The sequence below is a fragment of the Lytechinus pictus genome, chromosome 1 (assembly GCF_037042905.1).
Source record: "Lytechinus pictus isolate F3 Inbred chromosome 1, Lp3.0, whole genome shotgun sequence".
Taxonomy (NCBI): Eukaryota; Metazoa; Echinodermata; class Echinoidea; order Temnopleuroida; family Toxopneustidae; genus Lytechinus; species Lytechinus pictus.
The window spans coordinates 26,475,164-26,490,410 of NC_087245.1; the positions used below are offsets into that span (position 1 = coordinate 26,475,164).

The 15,247-nt window shown below is 37.5% G+C and overlaps 2 protein-coding genes across 3 annotated transcripts in view; one reads left to right on the forward strand and one right to left on the reverse strand.

The window, feature by feature from the left end:
• LOC129260011 (large ribosomal subunit protein mL53-like) lies at positions 1-7,489 on the forward strand. Its single transcript, XM_054898112.2, has 3 exons — positions 1-113; positions 5,120-5,232; positions 6,444-7,489. The coding sequence occupies exons 1-3, from the start codon at positions 19-21 to the stop codon at positions 6,554-6,556; spliced, it is 321 nt and encodes a 106-aa protein (XP_054754087.2). The 5' UTR covers positions 1-18; the 3' UTR covers positions 6,557-7,489.
• LOC129260030 (carboxypeptidase B-like) overlaps positions 6,611-15,247 on the reverse strand; it is a 22,800-nt gene continuing 14,163 nt past the window's right edge. The window contains exons 6-11 of one of the 2 annotated variants that reach the window (XM_054898130.2): positions 15,020-15,151; positions 13,883-13,993; positions 12,526-12,616; positions 11,602-11,801; positions 11,055-11,139; positions 6,611-9,135 (exon numbers count right to left, since the gene is read on the reverse strand). In XM_054898130.2, the coding sequence (XP_054754105.2) occupies positions 8,942-9,135; positions 11,055-11,139; positions 11,602-11,801; positions 12,526-12,616; positions 13,883-13,993; positions 15,020-15,151 (813 nt within the window). In that variant the 3' untranslated portion in view covers positions 6,611-8,941. The remainder of the gene's footprint in view (positions 9,136-11,054; positions 11,140-11,601; positions 11,802-12,525; positions 12,617-13,882; positions 13,994-15,019; positions 15,152-15,247) is intronic. The other variant, XM_064099186.1, reaches the window with a different exon arrangement.

Sequence of the window (15,247 nt, forward strand, 5' to 3'; positions counted from 1 at the left end):
AATTTCAGGCAATTCAAGATGGCAGCGCCCATAGGTGAACTTATCACGTTGAGATTTGTTAAACAAATAACAATTGAATTCTGTCCATGGGAGAAAAACGTACGATCTGTTAGGTATGATGAGCGATTAAAACCTATATTTTACTTGATTAGTGAATAGATCTGATCTAACGTCAATGATATTACTTGTATTTAATAAAGGTGTTGTCGCTGTCGCGGTATCGCGATTTATGCAGGGACTAGCGCATGTCCCACCCGTAGTGATCGATGCAGGGTATTCTACCCACTCATCCTACCACTCCTGCATTAATTTGTGCGAAAGAACTTGGAGATTTGTGACATTTTTGTTATTACATTCAAATTGCATCATGAGTCAATCACAATCATAAAATATGCTGCTGCACATGAACTTTCTGAGTTCATGGCTCATGCTGTAGGCCTAGATCCAAATGTTAATAATAATGCCATGGTAATGGTTTCATTTTCATGACAATTTTTTCTTGATCTTATTCTTAATTTCTTATTCTTCATGTTCTTGGAACATGTGGAAAGTGGAATTGAACAAATTTATTGCTCACGACATGACCAATAAATTTGTACAATTCCACTTTCCAAGAATGAAGAATAAGATGAAGAAAAGGCTATGTCATGAAATTGAAAATGAAATCGTGTCCACTCACACATATTGCGAGGGTAGAATGCTAACCTTGCACTACGAAAGTGATTACACAATGCAATGGATTTTTAGTAGTAGGTTATTAACATCGCTTCGTTGTTGACCAAAACTTGTTCCGCTACTCACCGGGGCTCTTTCCAGTGAGTGGCTATCCGTTTTTAATTTTTATGCCCCCGCAGACAGTCTGGAGGGGGCATTAAGCGTTGCCCCTGTCCGTCCGTCCCTTCACTTGATTTCCGCGCAATAACTCGAAAAATATTTTTATAGATTTTAAAGATTTTTGGTGTGTAGGTAGATGACACCAAAATACAGGCTAAGTTTGAATTCGGAGTCCGCAGGTCAAAGGTCACAGCTCATTAAATATGCGAGTTGGTTTCCGCATGATAACTTATGAAATATTCAACAGATATTGAAAATGTTTGGGTGTGTAGGTAGATGACACCAAACTACAGGCTAAGTTCGAATTCGGCGTCCGCAGGTCAAAGCGCACAGCTCATTATACACTACTCAAAAAAAGTTAAGGACCACTTTTTAAAACGTACATAAAGATTTTATACAAGGTGTTTTATTTCTGGAAATACCTCAGTACAACTGTCCTAAATGTCCTTAAACACGCTGTAATCAATTTCACGCATGGGTGGTTTCAGTTGTTGCACAATGTCTCTCGCATCACTGCACATCCTGAAAAGTGGGCCCCGAGGGGTATCAGCTACCGACATGAAGTGGTAAAAACGAATGTCTGAGTGTCTTTCAGGCAGTTCAGTAACGAGTGTAACGAGTGTGACCACCTCCTGCAGCAATAACGGCTTCACAGCGCTGTCTCATGGAGCTGATGAGGCGATTGATGTCTCTGACGTCCAGTGCATCCCATGCAGCCTCCAGAGCCACACCCAGCTGCTGCAGTCCAAGTGGATGGGCTTCGAGCTGCTCGAGACTCCTCCCCATCATGTCCCAGACGTGCTCTATCGGGTTTAAGTCCGGGGACCTCGCTGGCCACTCCATACGCTCAATCCCCTGGCCCTCAAGGAACTCGGTCACCACCCTAGCTCGGTGGGCACGGGCATTGTCATCCATGAAAATGATGTTTTGTCCCACATTTTCTGCAAATGGCACCACTATAGGTTCAAGGACCTCATCCCTGTACCTCACTCCTGTCATTGCTCCCCCTGGGACCACGTAGAGACGAGTACGGTTGGCGTAGGTGATGCCTCCCCACACCATGACGCTGCCTCCCCCATAACGGTCATGTTCTGCAATACAGGGGTCTGCAAATCTCTCTCCTGGTCGCCTCCAGACTCTCGAACGTCCATCATTGTGGTCAAGGGAAAATCTGCTCTCATCTGTGAACAGAACTCTACGCCATTGCTGTCTGGTCCATCTGACATGCTCCCGGGCCCAGTTGAGACGAATTCTTCTGTGAGCAGGGGTGAGTGGGACACACTGAGCTGGCCGTCTGGCATGCATATTGGCTCTGTGAAGTTGGTTACAGATTGTTTGAGTGGAAACAATCACTCCAGTTGCTGCAGCGAAGTCATTGTTGAGGCGGCGTGCACTGTGAAAGCGGTTGCGGAGGCTGAGATTCGTCAAGTAGCGATCATCTCTAGGGGTTGTCGAAACTGGTCGGCCACTGCGGGGTCTCTCGGAGTATAGCCCTGTCTCTCGGTGTCTTTGATTTGCTCTGCTAATGACACTGTGTGACACGCCCATCATTCTGGCTACTCTTCGCTGACTGAGGCCAGCTTCCAGCATCCCTAGGGCTCTGGCTACATCTGTTTCACTTAGGTGGTGTCTTGGCATTGCTGTTGTAGGCAAGTTGTTGATTGTACAGACTAAAGACGGAAAATGCTTTGGAAGACACTTGTCTTATGGCCCACTGCAATGATGCCAGAGACATCATGAAAGAACTGCATGTGTGAAATTGATGTCATTGTGTTTGATGGCATTCTGGACAGCTGTATCTTGGCATTGCTATTGTCAGCAAGTTGTTGATTGTAGAGACTAAAGACAGAAAATGCTTTGGAAGCCACTTTTGTACGGGCACATTGCAATGATGCAAGAGACATGAAAGAACTGCATGTGTGAAATTGATTTCATTGTGTTTGATGGCATCCTGGACAGCTGTATCTTGGCATTGCTGTTGTCAGCAATTTGTTGATTGTAGAGACTAAAGACAGAAAATGCATTTGAATCCACATTTGTACCACTTCACAATGGGCCCACTTTTCAGGATATGCAATAATGCGAGAGACATCATGCAACAACTGAAACCACCCATGTGTGAAATTGTTACAGGGTGTTTGAGGAGATTCAAGACAGCCATATTTGGGTGAAACAGATGTAGCCAGAGCCCTAGGGATGCTGGAAGCTGGCCTCAGTCAGCGAAGAGTAGCCAGAATGATGGGCGTGTCACACAGTGTCATTAGCAGAGAGACACCGAGAGACAGGGCTATACTCCGAGAGACCCCGCAGTGGCCGACCAGTTTCGACAACCCCTAGAGATGATCGCTACTTGACGAATCTCAGCCTCCGCAACCGCTTTCACAGTGCACGCCGCCTCAACAATGACTTCGCTGCAGCAACTGGAGTGATTGTTTCCACTCAAACAATCCGTAACCGACTTCACAGAGCCAATATGCATGCCAGACGGCCAGCTCAGTGTGTCCCACTCACCCCTGCTCACAGAAGAATTCGTCTCAACTGGGCCCGGGAGCATGTCAGATGGACCAGACAGCAATGGCGTAGAGTTCTGTTCACAGATGAGAGCAGATTTTCCCTTGACCACAATGATGGACGTTCGAGAGTCTGGAGGCGACCAGGAGAGAGATTTGCAGACCCCTGTATTGCAGAACATGACCGTTATGGGGGAGGCAGCGTCATGGTGTGGGGAGGCATCACCTACGCCAACTGTACTCGTCTCTACGTGGTCCCAGGGGGAGCAATGACAGGAGTGTAGTACAGGGATGAGGTCCTTGAACCTATAGTGGTGCCATTTGCAGAAAATGTGGGACAAAACATCATTTTCATGGATGACAATGCCCGTGCCCACCGAGCTAGGGTGGTGACCGAGTTCCTTGAGGGCCAGGGGATTGAGCGTATGGAGTGGCCAGCGAGGTCCCCGGACTTAAACCCGATAGAGCACGTCTGGGACATGATGGGGAGGAGTCTCGAGCAGCTCGAAGCCCATCCACTTGGACTGCAGCAGCTGGGTGTGGCTCTGGAGGCTGCATGGGATGCACTGGACGTCAGAGACATCAATCGCCTCATCAGCTCCATGAGACAGCGCTGTGAAGCCGTTATTGCTGCAGGAGGTGGTCACACTCGTTACACTCGTTACTGAACTGCCTGAAAGACACTCAGACATTCATTTTTACCACTTCATGTCGGTAGCTGATACCCCTCGGGGCCCACTTTTCAGGATGTGCAGTGATGCGAAAGACATTGTGCAACAACTGAAACCACCCATGCGTGAAATTGATTACAGCGTGTTTAAGGACATTTAGGACAGTTGTACTGAGGTATTTCCAGAAATAAAACACCTTGTATAAAATCTTTATGTACGTTTTAAAAAGTGGTCCTTAACTTTTTTTGAGTAGTGTATATGCGAGTTGGTTTCTGCATGATAACTTGAGGAATAATCAATAGAATTCAAAGAATTCTTGTGTGTAGGTAGATGACAGCAAAATACAGGCTAAGTTCGATTGCAAAGTCCGCAGGTCAAAGGTCACAGCTCATTATATACATGTATGCAAGTTAGTTTCTGAATATAGTAACTTAGGGGATAATCAACAGATTAACGAAATTATTGGTGTGCGAAGTTTTCTACACGATATTAAGTTCAATCATATTAAATGAATTTTTGATCGCGTTAAGCGGGGGCATCTGTGTCCTTTTGACACGTCAAATTTCTAGTTTAATTGTTTTTTTACATAAGCACATAAAAAAGATTGGACACATTGATTGCCAACTTCACGTAACGCTTTGCATCGATTTATGTGTAAAATAATTTTAGTGCCTAGTCTTTCCCTTGTAGTGTCTTTGATATGAACATAAATCGCCCTCTTTAGACGAAAAATTTGAAAAAAGGCGAGTCAGCTCAATTGTCCTGTCCATTGTTCGTCAACGAGAAGAAAAATCAGAGCTTAAATGTATGTATTTGAGGAATATTAGCGGAAATTTGATTCATATCGTTCGGTAATGTTCATAGAATAATGTTATTCTATTTAAAATCTAAAAGCTACAATATGTATTTTTAAATCTGCAAGTGTTGCATGCGCCGTGCCTGCGCTTTTCTGTGCACGACGGCATGTAATGCACCCATGGGTGGCTCATGTCTGATGTCGCCATCTCCAAGCATAAATTGTAGTTCTTCCTTCACATCTTGCTTCTCCTTGGCAATAGTTCTTTCAAGCATATCTTTATTTTTTTTCCTGATTTTTCATTTTAGGCAATTTCTAAGTTACATTGGAAACAGCAAAGTGAGGAATACAAATCAGAAATGCATTTTGAAGACCAACATAAAGCATGACGGAACTGCTCCTGCAGTTCACATTAATTATGGTATGTTTGAGTACATGTATGTATCACAATTACAACTCTTTAAAAAAATGTTTTTTCAAAGTTTTCAAGTCTGGGAATACTATTTCAGTATTACTCTGATTGAATTAGCTCACCATAAAATGGAAATGAAATATCACTTTGTAAACCTATTTCAATGTTTGACCTGCAGTTACTAGTGAATGATATTTAACATGTTCCAGCTCCTGAATCAAGAAATCTTAATTTCTCTATTTACTATAGGTTGTTACTTCTCAATCATACAAACTCATTTACATCATGATACCACCCCACTGAAAACTCAATCAGTTATAAATTAAACATCTAAAAATATTCCTGAAACTCTGTGAAGTTCATCATAAAAAAGTCAGATTATAAATGCAAGAGAAGATTGTAGGAATCATCAACATTTTGCACTTGTCTTAAGTATCAGACTACTGCTGCTAAAAGCTTTGGGGTATCAAGGTCAAGGGTAATAAGTCACAGTGTTAGAGTAAAAATGTTGTCACGATAAATGAAGAACAGTTTTAATCAACTTCGAAGCTTGGCTCATGTATGCTAGAGTGAAAGAAAATCTTTGGTGGTCATGAAGTCAAAAGGGTACAGACGTCATATGAAATTTATTTTCTCTAGTGATAGATAACAAAAAATAAAAATTAGTTGATTATTCAACATTGTCATTTGATATGGGGGTAACAATTGAATATTCTGATGAGATTTTGGTTTAATAATAAGTTAAAATTCAAAGATCACAGAGGTCATTACCTATTAAAATTACTTGTTTTCATGATAAACTGAGGAACCGTTTGATGGATCAAATTCAAACTTGGTTCAACTGTTTTTTTGGGAATGACAATGATCTGATGTGATTTTGAGGTCATAAGGTCAAAAGTCATAGAGATCATGACTCTACACATTATCTTTTAGATCCAACAAATCAGAATAATACTTGGCTCATGCATGTGTATTGGAGTGATTAGATTCTGACGGTTTTGAAATTGTAGCGATGTTTGTTCTTAGATCTGGCAATGTTGAAAGCATCAATTTAAGACTGCATGCAGTTGACAAGCTATCCACTTATTTTAGTTGCTTCTACACAGAGCGATCCCATAAGTTCACTTGCCCTGTTAGGTCTTATAAATATCTGAAATTATAAACGTACATTCCTTCTTTTTTTTTACATAAAAATATTTTGCATTATTTTGATTTAACAGCTGATGGCCAGAATCTTCTCTTCAAGACCTCTCACCTGTCATTGTCTGAAATGGTCCAGAAATTTGCCGAATTGAATGAGATTAGGCTGAATAAAGAAACGTCAGAAAGCTAACAGGATGAACACTTCACACGAGCACTGATAAGTGATAAGGATACAAGGTTTAAGTTGTGTGAAGTCTGCTTTTTATTCACTTCAGTAAGAAAAGAATGATTCCAATTCCATACACTGATGTGAATTTGGGAGTTGGGATATACAAGGAGTGAGATCTCTCTTGGAGATTACGTGTATTAAGTGTGAAGTGACATATTTGTGTGATTACAATTTAGCAAAAAGACAGGAAGTGTGCCAACCCATTGTGCTAAACATGGATATTCTTCTCCAGTAAGAGTTATATGATCCAATCTAATTGTCTTCCTGCTTGTAAGTCATAGAAATATCTAAAGCAAATCAGGAGTGATGCAGTTTGCATCAAGTAACAAGTACCACAAATTGATTCATGGCAATTCTTTGCAGACTTCCTGCCCAAAAGATGTCAAAATTTTATGAAATGTGATTTGCATTTGAAATTTCAGTGAGAGATCCATGTTCATGATTGAATGAAAAGTGTTGCTCTTTAGATTGCTGACTAGCCTCTTCACCAGTCGTGTAATACTATGAATTCTACATGTACAATTGAGAGTCATGTCGCCCAATATACATTCAATACCTTCTAATAGCTGTATACAGCTTTCAGCAAACTTCTGAAATGTATTTGTAGGAAAAAGGTGTGAGTGTTATTGCTTCCAAAGAGTTTCATCTTTGTGAGCAGTGGTCAAGCAAAACTGTACATTTTCCAATCAGAGTGTAGTCTTAACGTAAATGTACTGGTTTTTTTTACTACATGTACATGTACATAATTGGATCGTGTGGCATATATTGTGGCATGTCAATCTTAAATGCCAAGGGAATATAAAGGGTAAACCAGTAGAAAAAGTAGAGAAAATAAAAATCATGAGAAATCAGTGTTTGCAATTTATGCAATATTAAAAAGATGATATAAACACATATGTATGTTATGTTTTTGTATTCATTTTTAGAAAGTCTCATACAGTTTATACAGCATTCCAATATTAATGGAGAATATATTTGCACTCTGAACTGTTTTGCTGATAATAATCATGATATGTGCATACTAATTCTCAATTGTAATCGTGTGTTTGCTGTAAATAGTGTACATTGTATCAAAAGATAATTCAATGAACTCCTTGAGATCGGTTTGATTGGATTGAACAGGAAAACCAAGAAACAGATCCAATTATAATTTGATAAATCTTTTACACAATGAGAAATTTATCAGCATTTAATGCCATGGAGATTCTCCCAGTGGCAATGCAACCAAGATACGTGAGTCACACACATGAAAACTTCCCAATTACTTAAATCATAAATATTTTACTTAATATTATCTCAAATTAGAATACAAAATAGAAATTCATAAATAAAAAATTATAAAGCAAATTGCAACAAATAATATCCAACTATACAGAGCAAATCCCAGTTGTTTTGGTCCCTTAAAACCCCCAAACATGAAATTACTACAGTCACCTTGCTCCTGTCTGACAACCATGGGTGTCAATCGGTGTTCATGGGGGGGGGGGGGGGATGACCAACACAAAATTTGCTCATTGTGGGTGATCTAATCTAATTTTGTGATATATTTTGACATAATATATATGAAAATGAAATATATATAAATTTCACCCTTTTTCTTTTCATTTTATTTCTTTTCTCCTTTCTTGGTAGTGAAACTTTTTTTTTTTTTTTTTTTGGGGGGGGGGCGGGGGTCCGTAAGACTGAAGTTATAAGTATGTTACTTTTTTCCTACAAGAATAGGTACTACATACATGTACAATGTAAATGCAGGAGCTAGATCAAAATATGCGAGCATGAAGTGCGAGCTGAATTTTTTCAAAAAAAATTACCTGAAAATGAGTCATTTTGATAATAGCAAAATTGATTCGTCATTCAAAAGGGTATTCAAATAAACAGGGCACACCCCATGCGCTAGGTTGCAGGAAGGGGTAAATTCTAATAAAGTTAAAAATTAACAGGTTCTATTTTATCCTGGAATTTTTGCTTTCTCCATCCATCTCATTCAAACTTTTTTTAGAGGAATGATTTCTCTCAATAACAATAAACAAGAGAATTCTGAAAAAAATTATGTTCATGTGCATGTGACAATCAATACTATCATCATCATGATCATAATAATCTTAATCTCTCCTTATCATTATCATACTTGACATATGCTTCATCATAAATGTTGTGATGTTCTACCGTAAATTAATAGGGGGAGATGATAAAAAGGCAACCCCTCCACCTGCAAAATTAGGAGGGATATATCCTTGACTTTCCTTGGATTTTGATCGGCTGAAAAGCACATATGTCTTACTGTTACTATGTTGAAACTGTCGGATAAAACATCCTATCAGTCCTTTCATTAAACAGTCCACAGATCTAATTACTAATGTGTGTCATGATAAATTGGGCGTACTCGACAAGACCTTCAAAGGTCTCTTTCCCGGTCGGGATGATCTGATCAGCAGGGAGTAGGAATCCATACTCTCCCATGTCACGAAGCTCAAGCGTAGCAGAATAAAGGATATCAGCGTTGTCATACGTCCAATCTACAGAGCTGCCGGAGGCTTCGTCTGCATTATAATAAAAATGAAGAAACAAATGGTTGGCCTATTATATATATTATTGAATAGTTTCAAATAAGGATACATCTTTGAAACATGATTATGTGAGTATGAAACTGCCAGAGAGTCACAAAATTGGTAGGCCTAAATGTTGACTTCTAGCTTGCGATTCTTACCATGTCAAATATTCTGATGAAAAGTTGTTTTCAAGTGGCAACCCTTTTTGATGAAGATCTGGTGAAAAATTATTCTGCTCTGAAATATTTGTCAGGGCACATTGAGTTTTAAAGGTTGGCATTGTATGAACCATGCAATCAGATGCGTCCCAAAATAACACCCAATGCTAATAATAGATCCTAAACTTTTTTGATTGGCTATGGTAGCCTTGCCTGTACTAAAGAAATAAACTTAGTCTATACTGAAAAAAAGGTAGACTGCCCATTGTCCTTCACTAATTCAAGTTTATTTTACTAATACAAAATATCAAGAGAACAAAATGAATACGAAGTGAAAGAGGTAAAAATATGGTGCAATCAAAATTTGTGTAGTTAGTGGATGTGACATCACTCAATGACTCAAATAACTTTGTCAAGTATATATATATATTTTTTTAAAGTATATTTCTGTTTATTCAAGTCAAAGAAAACAATAAGAGGTCAATAAACTCCATTGGCTTTCTGTTACACGAGTCCTCCATGCTTAAAATGATGACTTCTATATAGTAAAACTAAATGAGTGATGTGCTAAGAATGTCATCAAAATCAAATAAAAAAATGAAGTTATCGATATTTGAAGCTCAGCAATATTTTGTGAAAGCAGCTAAATGGGTATCTGGGCTGCAAATAATTATACCTCATTAAAGTTAATTTACAAAGCAAAATGCTGAAAGTTTCATCAAAATTTGACAAAAATAACTGGGTTATTGGTATTTTGTAAAAATAGTTAATTTATCATGCATTAGGTGAGCCTAATCATTGCATATTTTCATTGAATGTATGTATAACATGTTTCTATGGCAATAATGATCTTATCAATCAAGTCAGTAGTCAATCCTATTTCTACATCCTTGTATGATAAAATATAGATAAAAATGATTTCATACAATAAAATTCTAAAGAATAAATATGGAGATGCCATCATCAATTCCTCAATTGCATATTAACAAAAAATATGGGAAGAACTGTTTCACCAAAATAATAATGCAAAACTCTAAAATGTCATTTTTCATGCCTTGTCAAATTTTAATGAAATTGTATTCTTTCATTTTGATTTAATATTATCTGTTCAAATCACATTGTTAGCCTAAGCTTGAAGTATACCCCTTTATAGGGGAATCCAACCAAAATGAAAACTTGATTTTAGAGGAAAGAGAAAAAAAAAAGACAAATGGATAGGTGAAATTTTGAAAAATATTTGACAAAGAATATGAAAGTTATGAATTTTTAAAAGTTGTAAATATTGGTAATCACTATTCCCATGGAGACTTCAAATTGGCCGCATAGTGATGTAAGGCATGGACAACTCGTCCATGTACTCCAATACATAAAATGGCTAAAATGTCATTTTCTCAAAAGTTTTACTTCAAATTAAATTTTTCTTTCATGAGGACACAAAATAATATACTACCTGAGTTATATTTAGATTACTGCCCCAGGGGAATGGGTACTAATAGGAAAACAACCACAAAACCCTGATAATTTAGTACATGGCCTATGAGAAAGTTGTCCTTGCCTCTTGTCATAATTTACTTACCCAGTTGCCAATTTGAAATCTACATAGTCTTAGGGATCTCAATTTTAAAGCAGCCATAACTTTCTTATTGCTTGTCTGATTTCTTCAAACTTTCACCATTTTGTTTTATTTATTTTTCTCCTTTTCAATACAACATTTTATTACCAAGGCTGGATTTTTAAATATGACCGTCTTACACAGTGTGTTAGCTATGCTTCCATACTCATATACTGTTCCAAACACTCCGCTGAGGGCCCGAACGCTTAGCTTGCTCTGTGTATTCTGCAAGAGAGAATTAGATGATAGTGGTTCTGAAATTTTCAAACCACCTGACGTTTTTTGTTGTATTTTTCTATACAAATATATTTGAATTATTCTTATTGTTTTTATTATTATAATCATCATTCATCATCATTATTATTGTTATTATTATTGTTGTTGTTAATATAATTATTATAGTTATTGTTGTTATCATCATCGTCATCTCATCATCATTATTATTATTGAAACAAACAAAAAACGGAATAAACTGAATCTGTCCAAATTGATTTTTTGGACTACATGAATCTGTTCAACTTTGACGAAATAAGATTTAGATCATGCACTTAACTCATGACTGCAGCAAATCACATTGAATGTTTTCAGTAACTTTTAACTGTTATTAGCGAACTTGCATAACTATAATATGTCTGCATTAAATGCATATTGACCATCATCACCATCTCCTTACAATCGCCGGCTAACCTGTTTAATATAGTCACTTGGAAATGATGTGCTGTATCCGTATGGAGTCATCCATAATTGAGAGTAACTATGGATATCGATAAAGCCAATGAAATTGATGCCAGAAGTAAGGAAAGTTGAGACCGCCTTGACTTCAACCTCAGAAAATGGACCAGATCCACAATACGTTTCACTGCATGGATTCTTGCTTGCCCCTGCCTCTGCGATTCAAGATATAAACACAGATTCAATGTCCATCTTTAAAGGGAGCAATCACTGGATAAGATACAGTTATAAAACCAAATAAAAAAATTGATGATTTTAGTAAATTATGGATCCACATGCACCCATAGGAAATCTGCTGATTTTATAACTTTATGGTAGTTCACATGGATTTTTTTTTCATATCATTTTTAAAGACAGCAAAATTGAAAGAAAGAAAACCTGTAGAAAGTCCCCTTTCCTGGTCAGTTTTTTAAAGTAAACTTTGAATATCAATTGTTCATGTTGTTTCGAACTTGACACCCCAAAGGAGAGTAAAATGTATGTGCATAGTACAATACTCCCTCCATTTCACCCGCCCCCCCCCCTGCGCATGTCATTCGTGTGATAGTAAGAAGTTTTTGCAACACTACTCAGACGCTTCCTGTAAATGCTGAGAATCTATTGTTATAAAGCCCTTCATGACAAAGCATCCTTTGTCGAAAACCACTGAATCAAAACAGCAGTGTTGTCCTGGAATCTGGACAAACAACAAATTTGCAATTTTCGTCAGCTCCGAATCTTAGGACGATCTGCTTTCCCGGGTCACCAATTTTCGACAAAGACCTCTAAGGTGCCCATTGTGACTTGACAGGCATTTTTAACCATTTTGTAGAATTGGTCCCTGTTGCCATTGCAAAAACTCGCTAGCATGTAGGAATTATAAAGACGTAACACACATACCACACCAATGGTTATCCCAATTTCGGTTTGGATCTGTTCCTTTGCAGTGTTGGATGCTTGTAGGAGAGCGGGTTTTGCGCCAAAGGCGATCCTAGGGGAAAAAAAAAGAACACAACAGCCACACACCTTAAGCATTATTTTCTATCATAATACTTAACAGTGGGGCCCATAGGATTCTGACACGCTATTAAGATAGAAAATAGTACCAGTGTGTCAGAATCTTATGGGACCCACTAATCATTTTTTTAAGTTAGAAATAATTGTGTTAAAGGGATGGTCCAGGCTGGAGATATTTATATCTAAATAAATAGAGTAAACTTCACAAAGCAAAATGCTGAAAATTTTATCATAATATTTAACAAATAAAGTTATTGAATTTTTAAGATTTGCATTATTCCGGTGAAACAGTTCTAAGCATGTCTTTATGAATATTCATTAGGTGGGCTGATGATGTCATATCCCCACTTGTTCTTTTGTATTTTATTATATGAAATTAGGTTTATTCAAAATGTTTCTACCAAACACTAAAACAATTGGATTGACAACTGATTTAAGTGCATTAGTTATTTACTGCCGCAACTTATTTCATCACAATTGAGACATATCATGTATGAAAAAATGAAATAATTATGATTACATGTAAAAACATAAGAAAAAGGAAAGTGGGGATGTGACATCATCAGCCCACCTAATGAATATTTATGACGATGTGCATATAACTGTTTTCACAAAATATTGATAAACTTTAAAATTCAATAACTTCGTTACTTGTTATCCGATTTTGATGAAATTTTCAGCATTTTGCTCTGTGAATTTTACTCTATTTATTTAGATATAAATATTTTCATCCCGGACCATCCTTTAAAGCCAACATATATCACCTACACTTTGAACAGTAGGCCTACCTACTCTAGACATAAGCTTCTCACAGGGTTCCCTGATCGTTACCATGCAGGATACATCATTAACATGTAATCCAATCATACCCAAGAATGATAAATATTTTGTTGGTATATGAACTTTAAAACATTAACACTACAATATCTGCCCAGGATGGGAGGGGAGCACTGTAATATTAAGATGGACACCAAACTCCTCGACTTCAGGGGCCTAAACAAGTACTTTGTCATGATTTTACCACCTCAAATAATGGCTCAAATCCCAAATATCTAATTTTTGTGATGATCGGGTGAAAGTATACCCTTTTCCCCTGATTGTAATACATTTTCAGGACACCCCTTTTTCAGTTGAATAACATGGGCGACATTTTCCACTCTTAGGCCTATAATTTCTCTATTCCATTTTCTCCTCCCCCTTCACGAGTTGAAAAATCATAGCGCTGCCCCTGTATAGTTACATTGGTCCATGTGTATTCGTATCCATCAACGTTGAATACCGGTAAGATATACCAGTCAAAATTATCCAACATCATTCTTACGTCTTGTCGCTTGTCATACTGCTTCAATAACTGTTGGACAGGTGGAGAAAAAAAAAAACAATATTACGAATATAAAATCAGTATTTAGTTGTCTTCAGTGGCTAATTGATAAATTAAAGTGATCATCAAACCAAGTCTTTTGTGACGGGCATAATATGTGTCTAACATGCCATGGCCGTACTATGCAGCATGAGGGGCAGGTAGCAATTGGCCCCCAGACATTTTGAAAACTTACAGTTTACTGAACATTTTAACAAAATTCAGCAATAGTCTGCACAAAAATCCTTGTATTTCACTTTCGAAAATGCAAAACTCCACAAGCTCATCGATTCACTCATCCACTATTGAGTTTTTCAAAATTGTGCATCTCGTCCCACCTCCCCCCCCCCCCCCCCGCCAGGAAAAAAATGTCACCCTGCATACAGCCATGGTGTCTAATCATTGTCTTTGAATATAATATTTGCAATCAAGACTATAAGCTTCAGGATAGTTCCATAAAATAATCAACCTTTTGTAGGTCTAGCCCAAGAGATCACAAATTGAGAGCAATATGTTAATGGAACTTTTCTTATAAAGAAAAAGAGAGAGAATTATGTCTGGAATGTCCCATGTAAATATCGCGATCGGATGTCCATACTTCATGCGTAAATAGCGATATCTATTTTAATGAAGTGTCATTTTTTACTATTTAATATTAAATGAGTATTGTCTCCCGTGATGCATCTCATCCCTTTATTGACCTTGTCAGTAACCATGGCAATATGTTAGTTTATGATATTTTCTCATAATTACGTTCCCAAACAATTTCGAGTCCATGGTACAATAGGACAAAAATAAGTTATAAAAGTAAATATTAGACATGAAATAAAATTCCCGGTGCCTAGAGAATTATTCTGATAAGTTAGCGATTCCACACATGAGGTATTTTGTTTGTATATAAAACATGAATTCAAGGAGAATTTTTATCAACTTGAAAAAAAAAACGATCAAACCATACAACATCAAAACAGCAAACGGAGATATATTGCTCATAAACATATCCGATATTTGACATACTTGATTAGTCATGTAGATGACGGTGGCTGGAGATATCCACTCACGGGCGTGTATTCCTCCTTGAATGAAGATGGATTTGCGAGGTAGAGTTTCGTTGCCATGGAAACGTGATTGTTGCACAGGAACGCTGATCTATAATTATTGCAAAAAAAATAGTATGAATGTATATTGACAATGAGAATGGTAACATGAATAACTATATAGACAAGAGCTGATGACGGATTGGCC

Bases quoted from the DNA above. Each gene is read 5' to 3' on its own strand.
- LOC129260011 (XM_054898112.2), top strand. From the start codon at position 19: ATGGCAGCGCCCATAGGTGAACTTATCACGTTGAGATTTGTTAAACAA. The intron at 114-5,119 runs GTATGATGAGCG...TTTTCATTTTAG, and splicing joins AAAAACGTACGATCTGTTAG to GCAATTTCTAAGTTACATTG. The intron at 5,233-6,443 runs GTATGTTTGAGT...TTGATTTAACAG, and splicing joins TGCAGTTCACATTAATTATG to CTGATGGCCAGAATCTTCTC.